Genomic DNA, 19,008 nt, shown 5'->3' with positions numbered 1-19,008 from the left:
AACTGTAGTCAAAAACCTAACTCTTGCACCAACTACATTATAGTCAATGTATTTTGTTGTTGTATCAGACATATGATTTGTTGTATTTCTGTTTGACAAATCGGAATATCTCGGCTCTATGTATAATTCTCTATGGATCAAATCAAATTCTGTCAGTTTCGAGGTCTTTTTAAAAAAGTTACGTTTAATGTAATGTAATAAATAGTTCCTTCATAAAATTTCAATTATTTTTGTTAACTTATTAAGAACATAGGTACATATTTATTTTATTTTTTGTAAAAAATTTATAATTTTTTTATTATTCTTATAATTAAACACTTAAATAGTAAATTCTTATTATGTATGCAATATTCTGCAAGCAGTTAACAATTTTCTTTTAGCTTAAAGCTAGAACTTAAAAAATAAAATACAAGCAGTCTAAAAACTTAAAAAATATACTTCGAAACACAAATAAGAAGATATTGATTGAATGATTTAAATCCATAATAAATATTTAAAACTCTTTTTTTTAAATAAATTCAACAATTATAAAAGCAAATTTAGTTAAAGTTAATAAATAGTGTTTGAAATTTTAAACTTCTGTATGTTATATTTTTTTTTTTTGAATTCACTTTCAAATTAAATTAGACTTAACAAATTATCAATTCCAACTTACTGGCAAGACCAGCTTACTTTCGAAAATCTTTATAATTACATTAACTAAATTAACGAGGAGTAGGGACGTAATAAAACATAAAGTTAAACATTTAACTTTAAATTATTTGTACATGTTAATAATTTCCTCAATACTGACAGTAGCACCAGCTACCAAAGCACAAATGGCTAAAACACACAATAAAACATTTTTAATCAATTTCCATTTGCCCCAGCCCATGTTGGGCCACAGGTAGACAGTCTCCACAAAACTGGGTACAAAGATGCCTGTAATTTGAAAATAAATGAGTAATGAAAGGTTTTAAATAAACTATTGTATTTTGCAAAATCTTACCCAGCAAGGAGAAGAATACAGCTCCCACTAAACTAATGAATGGTTCCAAATCGGGTATGGCAGCAGCTACACCACCACTGATTAAAATAATACCAGTTCTCAATAGAATTTGCGAAATGTTATGATTCTTGGGGTCGAATTTGTGGCTGATCTTCTTCCATAAAATATCATTGGGAACGTAGAATTGCAAACCATAGGTGAAGAGAATAGCAATGGCCATTAAAAGTTTAGCAGCATCAGCCAATCTATGAAAGAGAATTTATTTATTAAAAACGAACGAATATGTGGAAAGTCTCCTGGATAATTCGAACTTATTTATTTCGAATTCGAATTACGTTTCAGACCCTTGATTAATTATTACGTTGTACCTGAACGCACTTGAAATGAGTTGATATTGATTACAACTATCATTATTACAACCACTTCAAATATGATCATGTACTTGTGACGTATTAACACAAAATATTTTATACTTACGGTGCTCCGTCAGGTAAATTCAATGTGATACTGCCTCGAACCTCCTTGCCAAAACGTATATAACCAAAGAAGCCAATAATGGCGTACAACGATACGACAGTTATCATGGCCGTATTCAAAACACCAGGGCAACCCAAGAACTGTTGGGGTTTTTTCATTGAGTTTTCAACAGGCATAACTACACCAATACCTTCCATGGCAAAGATGACAGTAGCGAAGAACAAGGGAATTTGTGATACCTTGGCAATGTAGGGTTTATCACTGACCACCATGGGTACGTTGAACATGTAGTAGAGGGTGATGCCGAACGTGACAACAATGAAAACATTGGCCATTGCTGAAAATGGAACCAGCCATTTTAGATTGCGTATCTGGCCAATAAATAGACAGGGCACCAGTGTCATTGCAATGTAAATACGTACATCCCACTTGATACCGAAATCATAGTTGATGACATCGTGGAACGAGGTGGCAATAAAGACGATATACACACAGGCAGCAGCATAGTAAGTGGCCATTAAGGAACCATCTACGAATTGTCTAAAAAGGAAAAGAAAAATATTATAAATGTAAGTATTTTTTAAGATACTAAATAAATTTTGAGAAAAAAGCAAAGCATTTCAACAATTAAGAAATCTAAGTTGGTCAAGTCCGACAATATTTTTGATCCTACACTGTCTACACTCAGAGATAGAATAAATAAATTTAATCTAATCTAATAAAGCTAGCGTCAATTATCAAGTAATCCTTACAGTTATGCTATTACTAGAACTTTCGAGGAAATGTAAGTACTATGGGAGCTATGACCAATTATGATTTGAATACATGATGGTCGGGAACTTCATGTTCCCAACCACTAAATCTTCGCCATTATCTCATGGAAATGGCCCTTTGAAAATTTGATGTCGTCTATCAACGATACTTGACAGGTCTCTTTGTTTCACCAAATCCGGTTGGACCAGCTCCACAATAGATTCGAAATGGAAATTAGAAAATTTGGACCATAAATAACAGCTCCGGTTTTACTATTTATCTGATTGGATTCGTCTGTGAACCATAATTGCCACTTCGGGTCACCAAGTCCGGATGGAGCAGCGGTACATATTCGGCATTAGGGTCCTGTGAAATTACCAAAACTGCCAGGCTCCCTCATATAAGGGTAATTTTAAAATATGTGGTTTGAGAATAATTCCAAGGACGCCAGAATAATCCCAAGCTATTTAACCTCCTCAGAGAACTCAATAGTCGAACCGTTTAATGTCGGCTTAGAAACTCTCAGATATCTGCACCATCGCACAGTGGGGCAGAATCAAAATTTTTGGAAATTAATCTGGCATTTATAAACGGCTGGTCCGATCGTGCAATATTTTTGAAGGACGGAGTTTAAAGTGGCATATTTTTGAATCTAATTGCGATATTGACTTGATTTTTTTTTGTAAGGCCAAGAATTAACTCAATTATAAAAAATAGTTCGGAATAAATGTGGATCAAATTGTTCCTAATATTTGCAATCCTATTCAAAGTTTGATACAAATTTTAGTTTTAGAAACTCAATAAATATGTAATAAAATCTTTATTTATTAACTAAATTCAATGAAATTTTCAACGTTTTTTACATTTGTCATTCTAAATGACAAAATGTAAAAAAACTTGTCAAAAGATCAAAGGTAATCCCACAATTCCTAAAAATTGGAGTGAAAATTACAAAAATGGTATTTTTTACAATTTTGCCTATGGGGACCACATTTCCTTCGGGGCTGGGAAATAAGTTGGGGATAAATAGGGAACAAATCAAGGTTTCCAAAGCTACTTTCCGTTTTCTAATCCCAGCTTTGGGATTTTAGAACATGTGGCCCAAAATTGAAATTTTGATAAAAAATAGGTCAAATTCCAAAGGACGTAGATGCGACATATTCCATAACTAGGACATGTTTTTTATACCAAAATGTTCTCCGTAAAGATACCTTACAGAAAACTATAAAACTGTTCGATTTTTCGAACAGTAAAAATAAAATTTTTGAAAACAATTTTTATATGTGAAAAGGTGGAATTTCTGAAAAATTTTGGTATGAATGTTAAGACTAATCTTTTAGCTAATAAAAAACTATATCCCGACGTGACCATCCCCCTCCCCCTCGTTGCTAGGGGCAAATTTCTGCAATTACATTAAATTAAAAAAGTTGCTAAAAATAGACATTTTTTAAATTAATTTTTAAAAATAGTAAAAAAATAAAATTAAAATAATAAACATAAGGAGTTGCCAACATATGTAACTGTTTCATGAAACATAAAAACCATGATTTACATGCAAATGCGGGACATCACATATGTGTAAACTTAACTGAACTGACTTTTCTGGGAAAACAAAAAATCTGAAATTTTTTTGACCAGATATTTGCAAGCTGGGGGTCATAATTACCCTAAAAGTATTTTTTTAAAAAAAATAAAAAAATTTTCTCGGAGCGAAATGGGTATAAAAAAGAGTTAAGTCACCTTTTAGCCCAAAAAACCGCAAAACTCACGTATTTTTTTAATTTTTAAATTGAAAATCGTTTATTTTTGAATCCATAATTAATATTGCTCTGAAATCTTCTAACTAACAAAAAAAATTCAAGTCCATTGGGTTCAAAAGTACGATCTATATTTTTAAAAAAGCGGCCAAGGTATGGCAAAATTTTTATATTTCAATTTTCAAATGCCTATGTATAAATTGGATGTTTTAAGAGCTTATTTTTTCAAGAGCTAGCCGAGCGCTTTCCAAAAATGTAGAAATCTTTGAAATCGGATAATGTTTAAAAATTTTACATGTCGAAGGTACACTACTTTGAGCCTACATAGCGCCGCCCCTGGAGCATTTGCAGGGTCCATTTTAATAAATTAAACTCGAATACTCCTTGTATACGCCTATGTCAAACTTTATTTCGTTTAGAAATGGACCTGGGGTCCTTTTAAAAAATGCCTTTTCGATCCTTATAAATTGGATTCATAATTATTAAATTCAAATAAAATTCATAATTTCATAAAATCATTTTTAATTATTCATGTTATAGAAAAAAGTATTAAAAAATTTACTATATAAAAATTCAATATTTTAAAAACTTTAATATTTATTACTTACTTGGCAAAATTAGCCCAGGGTCTTAGGGGCGTTGGACCATATTCGAATACTTTTTCGGCTGTTTCGGAAAAACTTAAAGATGGCACACGAGCATCTTTGCAAATGTTGTGTGAAGTTCTAACCTGTAAAAAAATAAAAAAATATATAAGTTTAAATAAATGTTTAAAAAACTAATAATAAATATATTATCCCGCATATTCTAAACTTTATCACAGTGACATATTTATAACAAAACTGAAAACTTTACATTTTTTGTTAAAAGTTTAGAATACGGTGGTCTATTTAGACCAAATGCCTTGATTATTATATATTCGACAATACTAAAAACATCTTGGCATCTTCTTGCAAACCTTAATTAAAATCCAAAACTTTATTTGCTAATTATACCCTACTAATTTGTTAAGTGTAGAAAACACTTGAAAAAATAAGTATGGAGCATCTGCTCAATACTTGTGATACCGGAAGCATGGAAATCGGCAAAACAAATAAAACTTGTTTGATGACACCTGCATGTTGCGCATCAAAATTCAAACTCGTGAATTTTGGCAAACATTATATTAAACAATATGTAATTAAAAATATAAAACGTGATTAGAATATTTATTTATAATAGTATAAAATGACTAACACCAATTAAATACTAGTATAAGCAGATATTAACGATTTATTGAAGAGATAAGAGCGTATAATCAGGTTCGACAAATGATTGACAAGATAAATGGCATTGAGTAATATTAACTTCAAAAGGCTAAATAAAGTCGAGTGTACTTTTAATAAAAAATCATTTAATTCTAATGGAAATTAATTGCATATAGGTTACATTCACCTATTGAAAACAAGTATTACAATATTTATTATTGTAGAAAAAAATTAATTTACCTAAACCTTGAACTAGTTATGTTTATAAAAGTCATTTAAAGTGTAGTGAATTCACTTTAAAATTCACACATGTCGTCTAATACGTCATGTTAAATGTTGTTGAGTAAATATTGTAATAGTATTTTTTTTTATATTAAAATCTAATACTCATAAACTTCAAACACTTTTATTTAACTATTATTAACAAGTTTAAATATATTAATACTTGAAATGCTAAATTCTTAAATAAATAATGCAAAATTACGTTCATGGGTAGATTCAATTTTTGTCTAGCACTGACTAACACTTACAATTTCATATGATATTGGAGATAGACATTGTTATTTATTTAAGTTTAAACTTGGGTAAAACTCAATGAACAGTTAAAATCACAAAATTTCGAAAAAGTTAAGAATCAATCTAAATATCAATTAATTTGAATCCAAATTAGTAAATTTGATCCGTTATCAATATTAGTTCAATGACCTGTCATAGAATGTATAGACGGTGTAAATTTTTCACTTTTAATTCGAAACCATGTTATAGCTTTGATCCATTTAATATAAATTCATAGAACTGGAATTAGATTGTAACCAACATTTTCACTGAGAAACTCGAACGTAAAATAATTTAAAAAAATTACATTAAAAAATTATTTGAAAACTGTGTAATTTTTATAAAAATTTTGAAAATAAATATTCTCTTCGTGTTTCTTAATCAGGAATTTTAAATTAATATTGAAAATACTTACCAATATGTGCACACAATATGTACAAAGGAAACCAACAACCAGGGTACCGATCATGCCAAACACTAGGCCAGCATTGTAAAAAGCCATAGGCATAGCTAAAATACCCGTTCCCAAGGAACTCTTCAATAAATGAGCCAATGCTCCAGCTGTAGAGCTGCCATTTTCTTGATCACGATTTGCAAAGGGATCATATTCATCGTGTATTTGTCCTTTTTCTGTGAGATTTGTTCTGGAAAATAGATAAAAAAATAAAATTAGGATATAATGAAAGATATGAAATATATAAAATTTGAATATTAAATAAATTCTTGTTTTGAAACTAATTTGTAATGTTAAGCCACCGTCTCCACGTAACTTAAGTTTGGAAATTTTTATGTTCGCAACTGTCATAAAGTTATTCACCCCTGTTATTGCGTTTTTTTTTTCTGTTACAATCAAAATCGGTGATTTGCAAAATATCAATTTATTAATATTTCAATTTTGAAAATAACTTGTTATACCCTTCACCTTCGTGAGAAGGGTATATATAAGTTTGTCATTCCGTTTGTAATTTCCACAATATAATTTTCCGACCCTATAAAGTATATATATTCTGGATCCTTATAGATAGCGGAGTCGATTAAGCCATGTCCGTCTGTCTGTTCGTCTGTCTGTTGAAATCAATTTTCTAAAGACCCCAGTTATCTACGGGATCCAAATCTTCAATAATTCTATCAAACATGCTTTCGAGAAGTATCCTATTTAAAATCAGCAAAATCGGCCCACAAATGGCTGAGATACAAGGAAAAAACCATGACAACCTCGATTTTTTACCTATTTTTGACCTATATCTGGATTACTAAGTCATTAATATAGACAATATGGACATCTAATGATAGATATTTCAAAGACCTTTGCAACGACGTATATAAAAAAATTTTTTAGCCCGATTTTTTTTTTCACCAAAAAAAAAATTAAACAAAAAACAATTTTTTAAAATTTAAAAAAAATGTTTAAAATATAAAAAAAAAAATTTAGATTTAAAATAACAATTCGAAAAAAAAAAATTCCAAAAAATTAAAAAAAACTGGAAAAAAAATTGATTTTGTTTACCTAAAAATATTTAAAATATGTATTTTGAAGTATAATTTGGTGAAGGGTATATAAGATTCGGCACAGCCGAATATAGCTCTCTTACTTGATTTTAAATCCAATCGATTTACAGAATATTGTGCCCTATCTGATCGGGATGAACACTATTGTCTTCTATTAATTCTAAAATGTACGTTTGTTGGAATTGACTAAGGATGGAACAACATGGACAGATCCACAAAACTTTATATTAAGAGAAAATTAGATAAAGCAAAGGTTCAAAAGGATCAATTCTTAATTCAATTTTCAAAATCAAATTACATTTTTCTCTTAACCATTACATTGAAGAATTCATTACGAATTAGTTCCTAGGCAAAATTCCTTAGTACTTCAAACGTATGGAATTCTTTCATTTGTGAATTAATTATCTATAGAATCAAAGAGCTTAATAAAATTTATTGAATAATTAAATTTTACTTTAATTCAAGTCTATTACAAAAAGGCTGTGGTAAATTTTTCCAATTAATTTTGTAAATGATTACAAGCAAAACTGAGTGATGAAAAAATATTTTTATTGTATTTGTATTAGATTTGAATTAACAAAAATTTATTGTGAATTAATTCCATTATGATTTATTCAACTATTAATGAATTCTATACAAATAAAAGTCTTTGTTATTTTGGGAATGGCTGAAATTTAAAATTTTTAATTCTAAAATATAATTTTAGTGAATTAAACTTAAATTGAATTAATTAATTCGAAGCTCTGGTACAAATTTATTGAAGTATAGTTAACAATTATTATGAAAATTATTACATACTTTTATATTAAAAATAAGTCTTTTAGCCCAAAAAGTGCATCCAGCAAAATAATTTTTTTATCAATATAATTATGCATGTGAAAAACTGTTTACGGATTTGAAAAAATTACAAATAAATCATATATGTATAATTGATTTCTAACTCAATTATCATTCAAATATTGAGTGCGTCAAACCAGTCAACGATATGATTTGATTTTTATGACTTTAATTTTGTTTGAAGCATTTGTTAATGTTTGCTTTTACATTTGTAAACACCCATCTTGATGGGAACATTTTTTTGTCCGCACATGAATTTGTGAACACAAAAAGATCTATGGTATTACAGTAATATAGTATTTCCTTAAATAATTATTTAATTTGTATTAAAACAAATATATATTAAAAGCTAAATTAATTTTACCTTGAATGGAAATCGGTTAACGAAACAACCGAATTCGATTTATCTTTAGACGTGGAATTCGTGTTGGTCATCTGAAAGTAGAGAAGAGATAAAAATGTCTATTAAGTACTTTGTAAAGATGAGATAAAGTTTTTTAAATAAAAATATATTTACAAATTCCAAAAAACTACCTAGTAGATAACTTTACCTAACAGGTAACTGGATGTTAATTTCAAATCAAATTTACCAAATATGTTTACACCAGAAAAATACACAATAAATGTAGTTTGGGTACAAGAACGCATTGCTGTAAATTAAGACTAAAATCTGAACTTTATGGCCGTAATTTCAACAAATAGATATCTATTAGTGCTTAGTTGCTTATGGAGTAAAAATATTTAGTAATTTTTACCCATAGATATTGATTTGAAATGAATGTCAAGTTACCTTTTATTTTATACCGTAGATATTTATTTGTTGAAATTACATATTAAAAACGCCCTAATAAAGTTTGTAGTTAATTGAAAAAATTTAAAATTTTATCTTTAAATTTTATTAATTATGATATAAATAAATAAATAATTACCTAGCTTATGCATTAATTATTGTTAATGAACATTTAATTTCTTTTGCAAATATTTTGTTTAAATTTTGCCACTTTCTTTCTGATCTAAAACAATTTACCCCTCTCTTTGCAATAAATCATGTTTCACTGATAAATATTTTTTCGATAATTAACTGTAGATTAAGATAGACATTCATTGCATTTACTTGTTTTGCAGACGCTATTTTAAATAAATAAAATTACTTGCAATTGTCGATCAACCAAACTAACCTTCCAATGTGCATTACATAGTAATGGCTTATTATTCATAGATACTTATTTATTAGACATAGTTTAAAGTCATTATTTGGTAATCAAAGATTTATTTGGGATAGATTTGAATTCAAACCGAATCTAAATGATTTAACAATTAAATCATAAACAATTATTCAAAAATATAACATTTCTATTACCCACATTAAAACTATCTGTGATCTCATCTGATTTAAAACTAATTATGTAGATTTAAATAAAATATTTAATACTTTTTAATATATTAATCGTTTTCGAATTCCAACGAAACTTATTTGAAATTAGTTTTTAAGTTTTTTTATTAAAAAATACCCTGGTAATTCTTTCAGACCATCGTAGCCTCATAATGGTATGTATTATAAATATTGAGATTACAGCAAATTATGATTTATGAGCTTTTAAATATTTGAATATTTACTTTAATTTTCAGCACACGCCATAAACTCATGATCTATTTCATACTCAAATCTTATTTATTATGTAGAACTTTAGCACTGCACTTTCCGTAATACAAATATATATACTTTATCGAGAATTTGATAAAATAATCAATATTCATGTTTTAAAAATCAAAAATTATAATTACTAATTATAAATTAAAGTTTACTATACGATTAACGATTTATTTTAAATAAAAATCTGTATTAAATACTTTAGTTTAATTCCCTTATCAAAATTCTCTTTATTTTTTAAATTGTGATTCCAAATTTATCTGGCCTTGTACAAAACCTGTGTAAGAAGTCCAAATTATAAATCAAATCGCTTAAAATTATCGTGTGCAAAAACGAAAAAAAGCATTTTTAACCTTTAAACACTGCCAACTAAAATATAACCAAGTACTTAGATTGAAAAGCCATAAAAATTAAAACGAAATCACTTTTAAAGCGCCCTTTATCTAATCAAAATTTATAATATTCGTACTTATTTCCAGTTTTTGACCATTTTTCTTGTTGTAGCCAAGAATTTCGTCTACAACTTTATGGATTTTTCAACGAAATATCACTCAAAATCGTCATAAAATATTTGAAAAAAGAAAACCCACACTGTTATCAATTAATCAATTATAAAGAGCATTGCTGTATAAATATTATTTAGTTTACGATGGCTAATATCATAAATGAATATATTTGTTTCCTTTTAATTTAAATCGTAAAACGATCGCCATAAAATGTCACATGTACAGTGACAAAGTATTATTAATAATTTGGCAGCTAGAAAAGTAGTCTAAATATTAAGTAGTAAGAAGTGTTTGGCATTTGCCTGGAATAAAACAAACACACTTATATTTTAAGTTTATTGGCTGCAAAAAACAAATATTATAAAATATAACAATTGCTTAACAAATATGAATGAAATTACCAGTTTTTTCTAGTTAAATTTTAAGTTTATAAAACTATTCTGCTGTATATAATAAGTATTAAAATTGGTGTTAATGTATGATAAGGGATTGAGGTTTTTTTTAGAAATTATTAATTTAACGGCCTATATAAACAATTTTATATTGTTATAATCTTGTCTACTTAAATAAATGTAAGTTTAATGTTTTATATGTAATTTATGTGAAAAAATGTAGGCCAAATATTTGGAGTATAATAAAATTATTGTAAACATCAATCATTATTATTTGTGATAAGTAACTTGCATAAAAATATGATAAACATTGGCTGTCCCGATTAAGATTAATAATTAAAAATTATAAACATATGTGATTTTTTTTGAAACAGTTTTATTAATACTGTTATAAATTACAAAATATTTAAATTAAGTAATTATGTTTTAATAAATCTCTATTGTTCTAATTATAGCATATAAAGTTTAAAAAATAAACCTTTTATTTTTAAATATTTAATTAGTACCTATTACATTTATACTTGTTTATGTTATATCTTTTTCATCCGCCATTAACATTGTTTACAAAATAAAGATATGGCTACATCATATATTACCGTTAACAAATGTTTTTGTCAACAATATTTGACACAATGTAGGTGTCAAAAGAACAAGAAGAAGAACAACAACTAAGCGCAATGTTGCATTCTTAACAGTGGCATTCACAATAAGTTGTTAATCAATTAATCTTTCTAATCTTATCTAAAGTGATGTTGAATTGAAATGTTTTAAGAAAAACACATTTAGAAATTGCTATGAATTGTGTGGTTTGTTAATTTTTATTAAAAAATCATTCAATAGTTTTGAATGGTTTATTATCGTAAGTACTTTTTGTTTTGTTATACCAATAAATGTCGTCGTTAGTTTTTAGTTTGTTATTGCAATAATCTCAATTAGTTAATAAATTGTTAAAATCATGTTTTTAGTTTCTTTTTTTTTTGTACTACGTCAATTAATTAGTAAGTACATGCTTGGCTATAATTGAATTAGAATTTAGTGTGTTGCTTTCTTATGTAGCTGATATGATATCTTAAATACCTGTATTATTACGTCAAGAAAATAATTCCACTATATGTTTTTCTTTTTAATTTTTCGATTGCTTGAGAACTTTTAACGGCTATTGATATATTAATATCAAATCTTTCCATAATTGTGTTTAAACAAACATTTTAAATCTGATTTTTGTTACAAAAAACAAAATACATGTTAAATTATCACTCAAAGTACTTGCTGGTAGTAAATACTCGTACATATGTATTTATGTACATTAGAACTGTCCTTAAAGAAGAACTTGATCTCTGATTTTGTCAAAACATATGTATCTGTTAATTATAAAAAAATACTGTAAAAACTCAGTAAAACTACTCAAAAAAGGTAATTTAATAGCAAAAGTGTTTAAGAAATTCCCAAAAATTACTATCCAGGAGGTTATCAATCGTCTAAACTTGGAAATTAGTTGTCGACTTTAATTTAAGCCGCCGGGCAAATGAGGCGGGCATTGGTATCGCTCAGCGAAAATCCTATTATTTTTTTAAAAAAAAAACAATGTGTCAAGGAACATTTAAACTGGTCGTGACACTCCAAATACACTTAATAGGCAGTGACGAGATAACATTTTTAAGACTGCCAAAGGAAAAGAGACTTGACCTGGTAACAGTTTCATCCCCTATAAGAACAACTGCTCTTCTTTAAAGCCGGCCCTTAGTTCTAGACTTGACCTTGCAGCTCCCGCCCATATGTGGGAATTATATTCCATTTTTGGACGAATGAAGCTAGTGTATATACGAAGAATGTCAGAAGGGGAGAAATGTGTCCGACACCGTCTCAAGAAACCCAAGCACCTAAAAGTTTCCTACATCCAATTCTACCCATACGAAGAATTGATTGATCTCAAGACATTTTTTGTGTCAATAGGCAACACAGAGTTTTGAGTGCGTTGAAATTAACTAGATTCAATACATCCCACCTGGAGATTGTTGTAAGGTCACGATTTATAGAGTCATCCGTATTCATTCTTGAGAAATTAAGTTGGTCTATGGTCAAATAAATATGAGCGACAGATATTACAAAATACGTCATTTCTTTTGAAGGCAATCATAAGTGTAAACATTTTAGCAACCAAATATTGACCTTGTTTGACACTGCAACAATAACTTACTTTGCATTTTAAGAGGTTTTCTAAATGTGTTTTTGGTTGATTCTGTTGCTCGACTATTCGCTATCTTGTAAAAGGAAATTTTTTGAGGAATTTTCCCTCAACTTTGTCTTTATTTATTTAACTAAAAGTTTAGTTTAGTCCAGACATTAGCTTTAACTCAGCTGCGTATAATAGCAGTTTCACTGTCCAGAAATATTAGCTAGAGTCATTAACCTTTCTAACATTTAGTTCATCCCCTTTCTCTTATGTTATACTCGTTTTAGGTTTCCTCTTAACCATTAGGTCCTTTCAACCCATTTCACAAATTGATAACCCTTGGATTTTTAAAATAAGATTAATGCCATTATTTCCTAGACCGCATACAACTATCCTCTATAAATAAGTCTTAACCTCTCATAAATACCTTAACTATATTTCGCTCATTTGCTGCAACAACGTCATAATTCAAAAAAAGTCGTTTCGAGAAAAACAACTTTGAATGTTTTATGATATTTTACTATTTCTTAAATAAATTTTAAAACCTGATTTAAATAGTAAATACTAATATCTTTCTATTCTGTATTTAACTCAAATTTTTACTTTTCAAATATACGAGAAAACATGAATTTTCATTTGACGTTTACAACAAAAAAATCTCTCATACGAAAAATAATTGACTTTTTTTAAACTGATGAAACTACATATGTATATGAAAGACTAAAGAACGGCGCATATTTTGTATTTCTCAATTCAAAACACCAGGATTTTGATGACGTTGTTGCAGCAAATGAACAATTTTATTCACACAAAATAAGTTTTATGTAAATTCTGTAAATCATTCTTCCATTTTTACCCTTTTATTTTATGAAATATTTAGTTTAGGTAAATTTTACCCAAAGGTTTGTATACAAAATCATTGTTTACAAAATGTTAGTAAATACAATTTTATTTGATTATGAAAACTTAAGCTGCAAAGTACAATTGTACCAAGTTGTTTTATCGCTGATTTATTAATTTCAGAATTATTTTATATTGATTTCGAAGAGTACTTTCTGAATATATACTCTTCGAAATCAATATTCTATGTGTGGAAGTACAAAAGAAAAATGTTAATTACAATTGTACCAAGTTTGTTTATCCCAGATTTATTTCAGAATCCAAAAATTGTTAAGAATATTGATTTCAAAGATTTTATATACAAAAATGGGTGGAATTTTAATTAAAGTACAAAAGAAAAATGTTAATTTTAAAATTTTTAAAGCAACTATCATTTAATCTACATACTTAAAATTTGCCAAGCGTAGACAAAACTCTTTAAAAATTGTATACGTTTATTTAAAATCTAAAAAAGGCGATAAAAGTTGCTAACTGAAAAGAATACTAATCACAGATTTTGATAAGCGATTTTAAAAGTTTAAATGATTATTGCAATTATGATATTTTTTATATAAAAAAATATTTAAGATTAGCATAATATAGAGAATAGATTAACAATTCACAATGGTAATTGAAATTTATTATAATTGTAATTTTTGATATACATATTTTCATTTCATTTGAAATTTATTATAATTATAATTGTAATTTTTGATAATTTGCATTTCATTTAAGAACTTAAAATGTAATACAATTTATTTTCTACAGATTTTGATAAGCGATTTTTAAACACACGATTAAGTGAATTATTTAATAGTGATATATTTATAATACTATAAGCAGCAATTCTGAACATTTAGTATTTTTTTTATTTTTCTATAGAATTAAATAAAATTACACTTGTAGTGATACAAATTTGTTAGTGATTAGAAGATTTACCACAGATTTTACTTATAATAAATGTTTATTGCAATTATAATATTATTTCATTTCTTGTCATAAAGTCCTCACACTGATATTTTAATGTAAATAAACCATACCAATTGCTATTGTAATTGCATCACTGTGATCTATTTAGTAATTAAAGCACAATAATTTTGAGTTGGCGCAAATGATTTGAATTAATTACACTTTAATATGTTTTGTTATATTTATTCACTTTTAGTTTATTTTATATATTAAACATTTTAACCGTTTTAAACACCTTAAGGATTTAAGTAGTTATTATATTTTAATCCTTTTGTTACCTTTTTTTAATCTCTATAAACTGTTTTATTCTTATAACTTTCTTTAGGACACACAACAAACGAATTTATTTCAAGAAAACAGTCAACCGTTCTTATTGATTGACCAACAATAACTGATCATTTGGGAAATAATTTAGCACTTTTGCTAAAAAAAATGTTGTTCATTATTTTGCTAGTTAGTTCTTTTGGTTTCGTTCGTCAGTCGGTCGGTCGCTTGATGGCACAGTCGGCCGACAAGGCGATCAATCGATCGGTGGATCGTTATAAGTCTTTTTGTTAACAACAACAATAACAGTAACAAGCAACTACAACAAATTGATATTTAATCTGAAGTACATACGTATTCGCTGGAGTATTTACTATAATTTTTTTTTCGCTGTTAACTTTGTTGTTATTGTCCGATATGATTATGTTATTGATATTATTTTTTTTTTGTTTTTTTTTTTATAATCAATTATTAGGTTTTAATTAAAACATTTTCCATTTATTTTCTTTTGCTTTTTTCTTACCAATTGCGAAGAAAACATACATTAGAATTGATAAAATAATATTTTAAAGCGAAAAAAGTTAACAACAAATAGTTAAGTTAAGTACTCCTCATTGTCGTTGTTTGTTTACGAAAGCAGTGGGAAATGTCTGTCAAATGTTTTTTAACTAATGTTTCTAATAATATGGATGCTTAACAATTGCTTTAGGTTTGGACTAGCGATGCAATAATGATCTAGAAAATCACAGATTTTTAGGGATTAATAAATCCGAAATCCAGGGAAATTCCGGTATTTTTTATATATTGGATTTTTGAGGATCTGAAGCTCCAAAAATACCTAGAATGCTAAAAGAAGAATTTGATAAATGTGATAAAATCTTAGCACAGAGGGATCGATAGATAATGACATGGTTCTGACAATAAATACAGCACATTTACTGGTCTGAATAGTATAACATATATTAATATGAAACAAGTTTACTATTAAAATATTTAGATATTGTCGTGCTGGAATCTACAAACTAGAGACATAATTTTCACAACATCGCTTAAAATGGATCTGTCATAGTATATTTTATGATATAAATTATACCCATACCTAGCCCTGAAAACCAGCCCTTATTTGTGTACATGGGGTCCAGTCTCTTTCTCTTCGGTCGTCTTACAAAGGTTTTTCCATCACTGCCTTTTAAATTGTATTTGGATTGATCAGGAAAGATAACAGTATTTCATTTCTCGATCAGTTTAAATGTTCTTTGGTAGCGTTTTTTGGAAATAAGATGTTTTTCGCGGGCGATAGCAACCACGACCAGCTAACTGCCCTGTGGCCAACAGTTCTACAAATAATTTCTAATTTTAGGTTATTGATAACCTCTAGGAGAGTAATTTTTGGGAATATCTTAAACTCTCTTATAATAAATTATCTTGTCTTGGAAGTATTTAACAGATTGGTTCAGAATTTAAAAATATTATTATATTTTTTTACCATTTAGTTTTCAAACAACTTTTCAGCTTGCCCTTCATTAAAATGCTAAGAACTTCTCGTCTTTTCGTATGTATATTTTACCTCTAATCGATGATTGATTACTGGGGTATCCTTATCACTTCAGTAGAGATTGTTTCATTGAAACACATTCGAAAAAATAAATCAAAAAATCAACAATATAGTAAATAAACTAAATTGTTTGGGAACTTTCGATTAAAAGAAGTACTTTACTAAACTTACTTACATATTTACTTGCTATTTGTTGTCTTAATTGTTTTTTTTTATATTGAAAATGGTTCTTATAAACATTTTATTTGACATTTATTGCAATTACTTAGAATCTTTATCTCATATACAAAATATTTTTTCTGATTAGCAAACATGTCTTGAACGTTTAGATTGGTATCAGGCATTAAATTGTTTTGCTTAATACATAAAAATAAAATTTCCTATATAGTCTATGATTTAGACATGTGACCATTATCCGCTCCAATAGATTAGTCAGTGAGAGTAAATAGTTGTGATAAACAAATTCTTAAATTTGTTTAAAATTTTATAGTTAATTGAGGTGTAATATTTAGGTACACACAATTGGTCAATTCACAAGGTCTCATATCATGTCATATTGTCATAATGTTCTAATATTTTACAATGGTTTGAAAATGTTGTTATTGCCTAAAATAATAATAGTCTTTATGATATGTTTATTGTGTAAACAACCAGCAGAGCGCCTAGTCGTGAAATATTAGAACATTATGACAATATAACATGATAGGATACCTTGTGAATCGACCAATTAACTCTTCTATAGCCTATAATTCTTCTTTTTTTAAATTCTCCCACTGTCCAACCTACGGCTTAAAAAAGAGAAACCGTTCATAAAATCCTGAAAAATACATTGTATGACTTGATTTTTATTTCATTTAATACCATGTAAACCATGTAAATAAATTTCTTAAATATTAACAAACATTAATTATACCGTTAAAAAGAAGTTGCATAAACATTACAACATTTAGGGATTTCAATACAGCAAACAAAAAGGATATATAGGGAATATGTCAAAAAACAGTAAATCAATTACTGCATTCGATATCTATTAAAAATGTTCTTATTTTAGAAATTAATTCGATACGATAGTTCGATCACGATTTAAAACTGTATACCATTTTTCTTAATTTTTTGATTCGAATAATTCTCACATGTTAAAAAATTTGGGTAATTAATCCAATTTGAGCTTAATTCACTAAAATCTTAATTCGGAATTAAAAAATATCAGTAAAGTATATATATTCTGGATCCTTATAGATAGCGGAGTCGATTAAGCCATGTCCGTCTGTCTGTTGAAATCAATTTTCTAAAAACCCCAGATATCTTCGGTATCCAAATCTTCAATAATTTGGACAATCTCGATTTTTGACCTATATCTGGATTACTAAGTCATTAATATAGACAATATGGATATATAATGATAGATATTTCAAAGACCTTTGCAACGACTATATAAGACCATAGCAAGTTGGACCTACAATGGGTCAAAATCGGAAAAAATATTTTTTTATCCGAATTTATTAAATTCAAAAAAAATTTAAATTAAAAAAAAAATTTAAAAATTTAAAAGAACAATTAAAAAAAATGAAAAAAAAACAACTTTGGAAAAAAAAAATTTTTTGTTTTCCTAAATATCTGTGGCCGTTTGGAAAAACTAGGTAACTCCGCTTTTTGCGAAAATTGAGATCTGTTAGATCGAAATTTTGATATAGTTACTCATTTAAAAGTTATTTTCATGTAAAAACTTGCTAACTCCATGCATTTTTTGAAAAAAACAAGGTAACTCCACATTTTCTTAAAAAACTGAAAAATTAGACGTTGTTTCAAAAACTAAGAGAGAAAGAACGAAATAGAAAAAATTTGGGTTCAAATTTTGAACCCATATAAGAATAAAAGGAAAAAATATTTTTTGAAAAAACTCGATAAACATTTTTTCGTAAAAAAACGGATAAATTAACGTACTGAGTCAAGTCGTCAATATTTTACCACAATTGATTACTAAAGTTGCCTTAATTCCGTAAAATATAAAAATAAATTAAAAAAAAATAGTTTTTTTGGAAAAACTAGCTAAGTCCATTTTGCGAAAAAACAAGGTAACTGACATCGATTTTCGGTTTTAATGTCCAAAAATGAGTTCAATGGAACCAGAAATCTTCAACATTATTTAAAATTATGTTTTGTTTAATGCGCATGCATAATAACATAAATTCATATTAAATAATTAGTGAAATATGTTTAAAACTTTAAATGTGTTTTTCTAGTGTTTTCAAAAAATGGAGTTACCTAGTTTTTCCAAACCACCACAGATATATTTAAAATTTTTATTTTGAAGTATAATTTGGTGAAGGGTATATAAGATTCGGCACAGCCGAATATAGCTCTCTTACTTGTTTCTTTTCAAATTGTTTTTGTTTTGACTTTAATCATTTACAAAATGAATTGGAAAAATATCACTTAAGCCTATTTGTAATAACTAGATTTGAATTGAAGAAATTTTATTAAGATATTTTGTAA

The 19,008-nt window shown here is 27.4% G+C and overlaps 1 protein-coding gene across 2 annotated transcripts in view; it reads right to left on the bottom strand.

Annotated features, from left to right (window-relative positions):
• Positions 1–224: 224 nt before the first annotated feature.
• Positions 225–19,008, bottom strand: part of LOC135961007 (proton-coupled amino acid transporter-like protein CG1139) — a 33,086-nt gene continuing 14,302 nt past the window's right edge. Inside the window, exons 1-7 of one of the 2 annotated variants that reach the window (XM_065512451.1) lie at positions 14,972–15,082; positions 8,488–8,558; positions 6,193–6,421; positions 4,584–4,705; positions 1,466–2,005; positions 989–1,233; positions 225–921 (exon numbers count right to left, since the gene is read on the bottom strand). In XM_065512451.1, the coding sequence (XP_065368523.1) occupies positions 758–921; positions 989–1,233; positions 1,466–2,005; positions 4,584–4,705; positions 6,193–6,421; positions 8,488–8,558 (1,371 nt within the window). In that variant the 5' untranslated portion in view covers positions 14,972–15,082 and the 3' untranslated portion in view covers positions 225–757. Of the gene's footprint in view, positions 922–988; positions 1,234–1,465; positions 2,006–4,583; positions 4,706–6,192; positions 6,422–8,487; positions 8,559–14,971; positions 15,083–19,008 lie in introns of those variants that run through there. The other variant, XM_065512450.1, reaches the window with a different exon arrangement.

The sequence above is a fragment of the Calliphora vicina genome, chromosome 5 (genome assembly GCF_958450345.1).
Source record: "Calliphora vicina chromosome 5, idCalVici1.1, whole genome shotgun sequence".
NCBI classification, from domain to species: Eukaryota; Metazoa; Arthropoda; class Insecta; order Diptera; family Calliphoridae; genus Calliphora; species Calliphora vicina.
The sequence above is the reverse complement of the archived record's forward strand: the minus strand, read 5'-3'. Positions and strand labels throughout refer to the sequence as shown.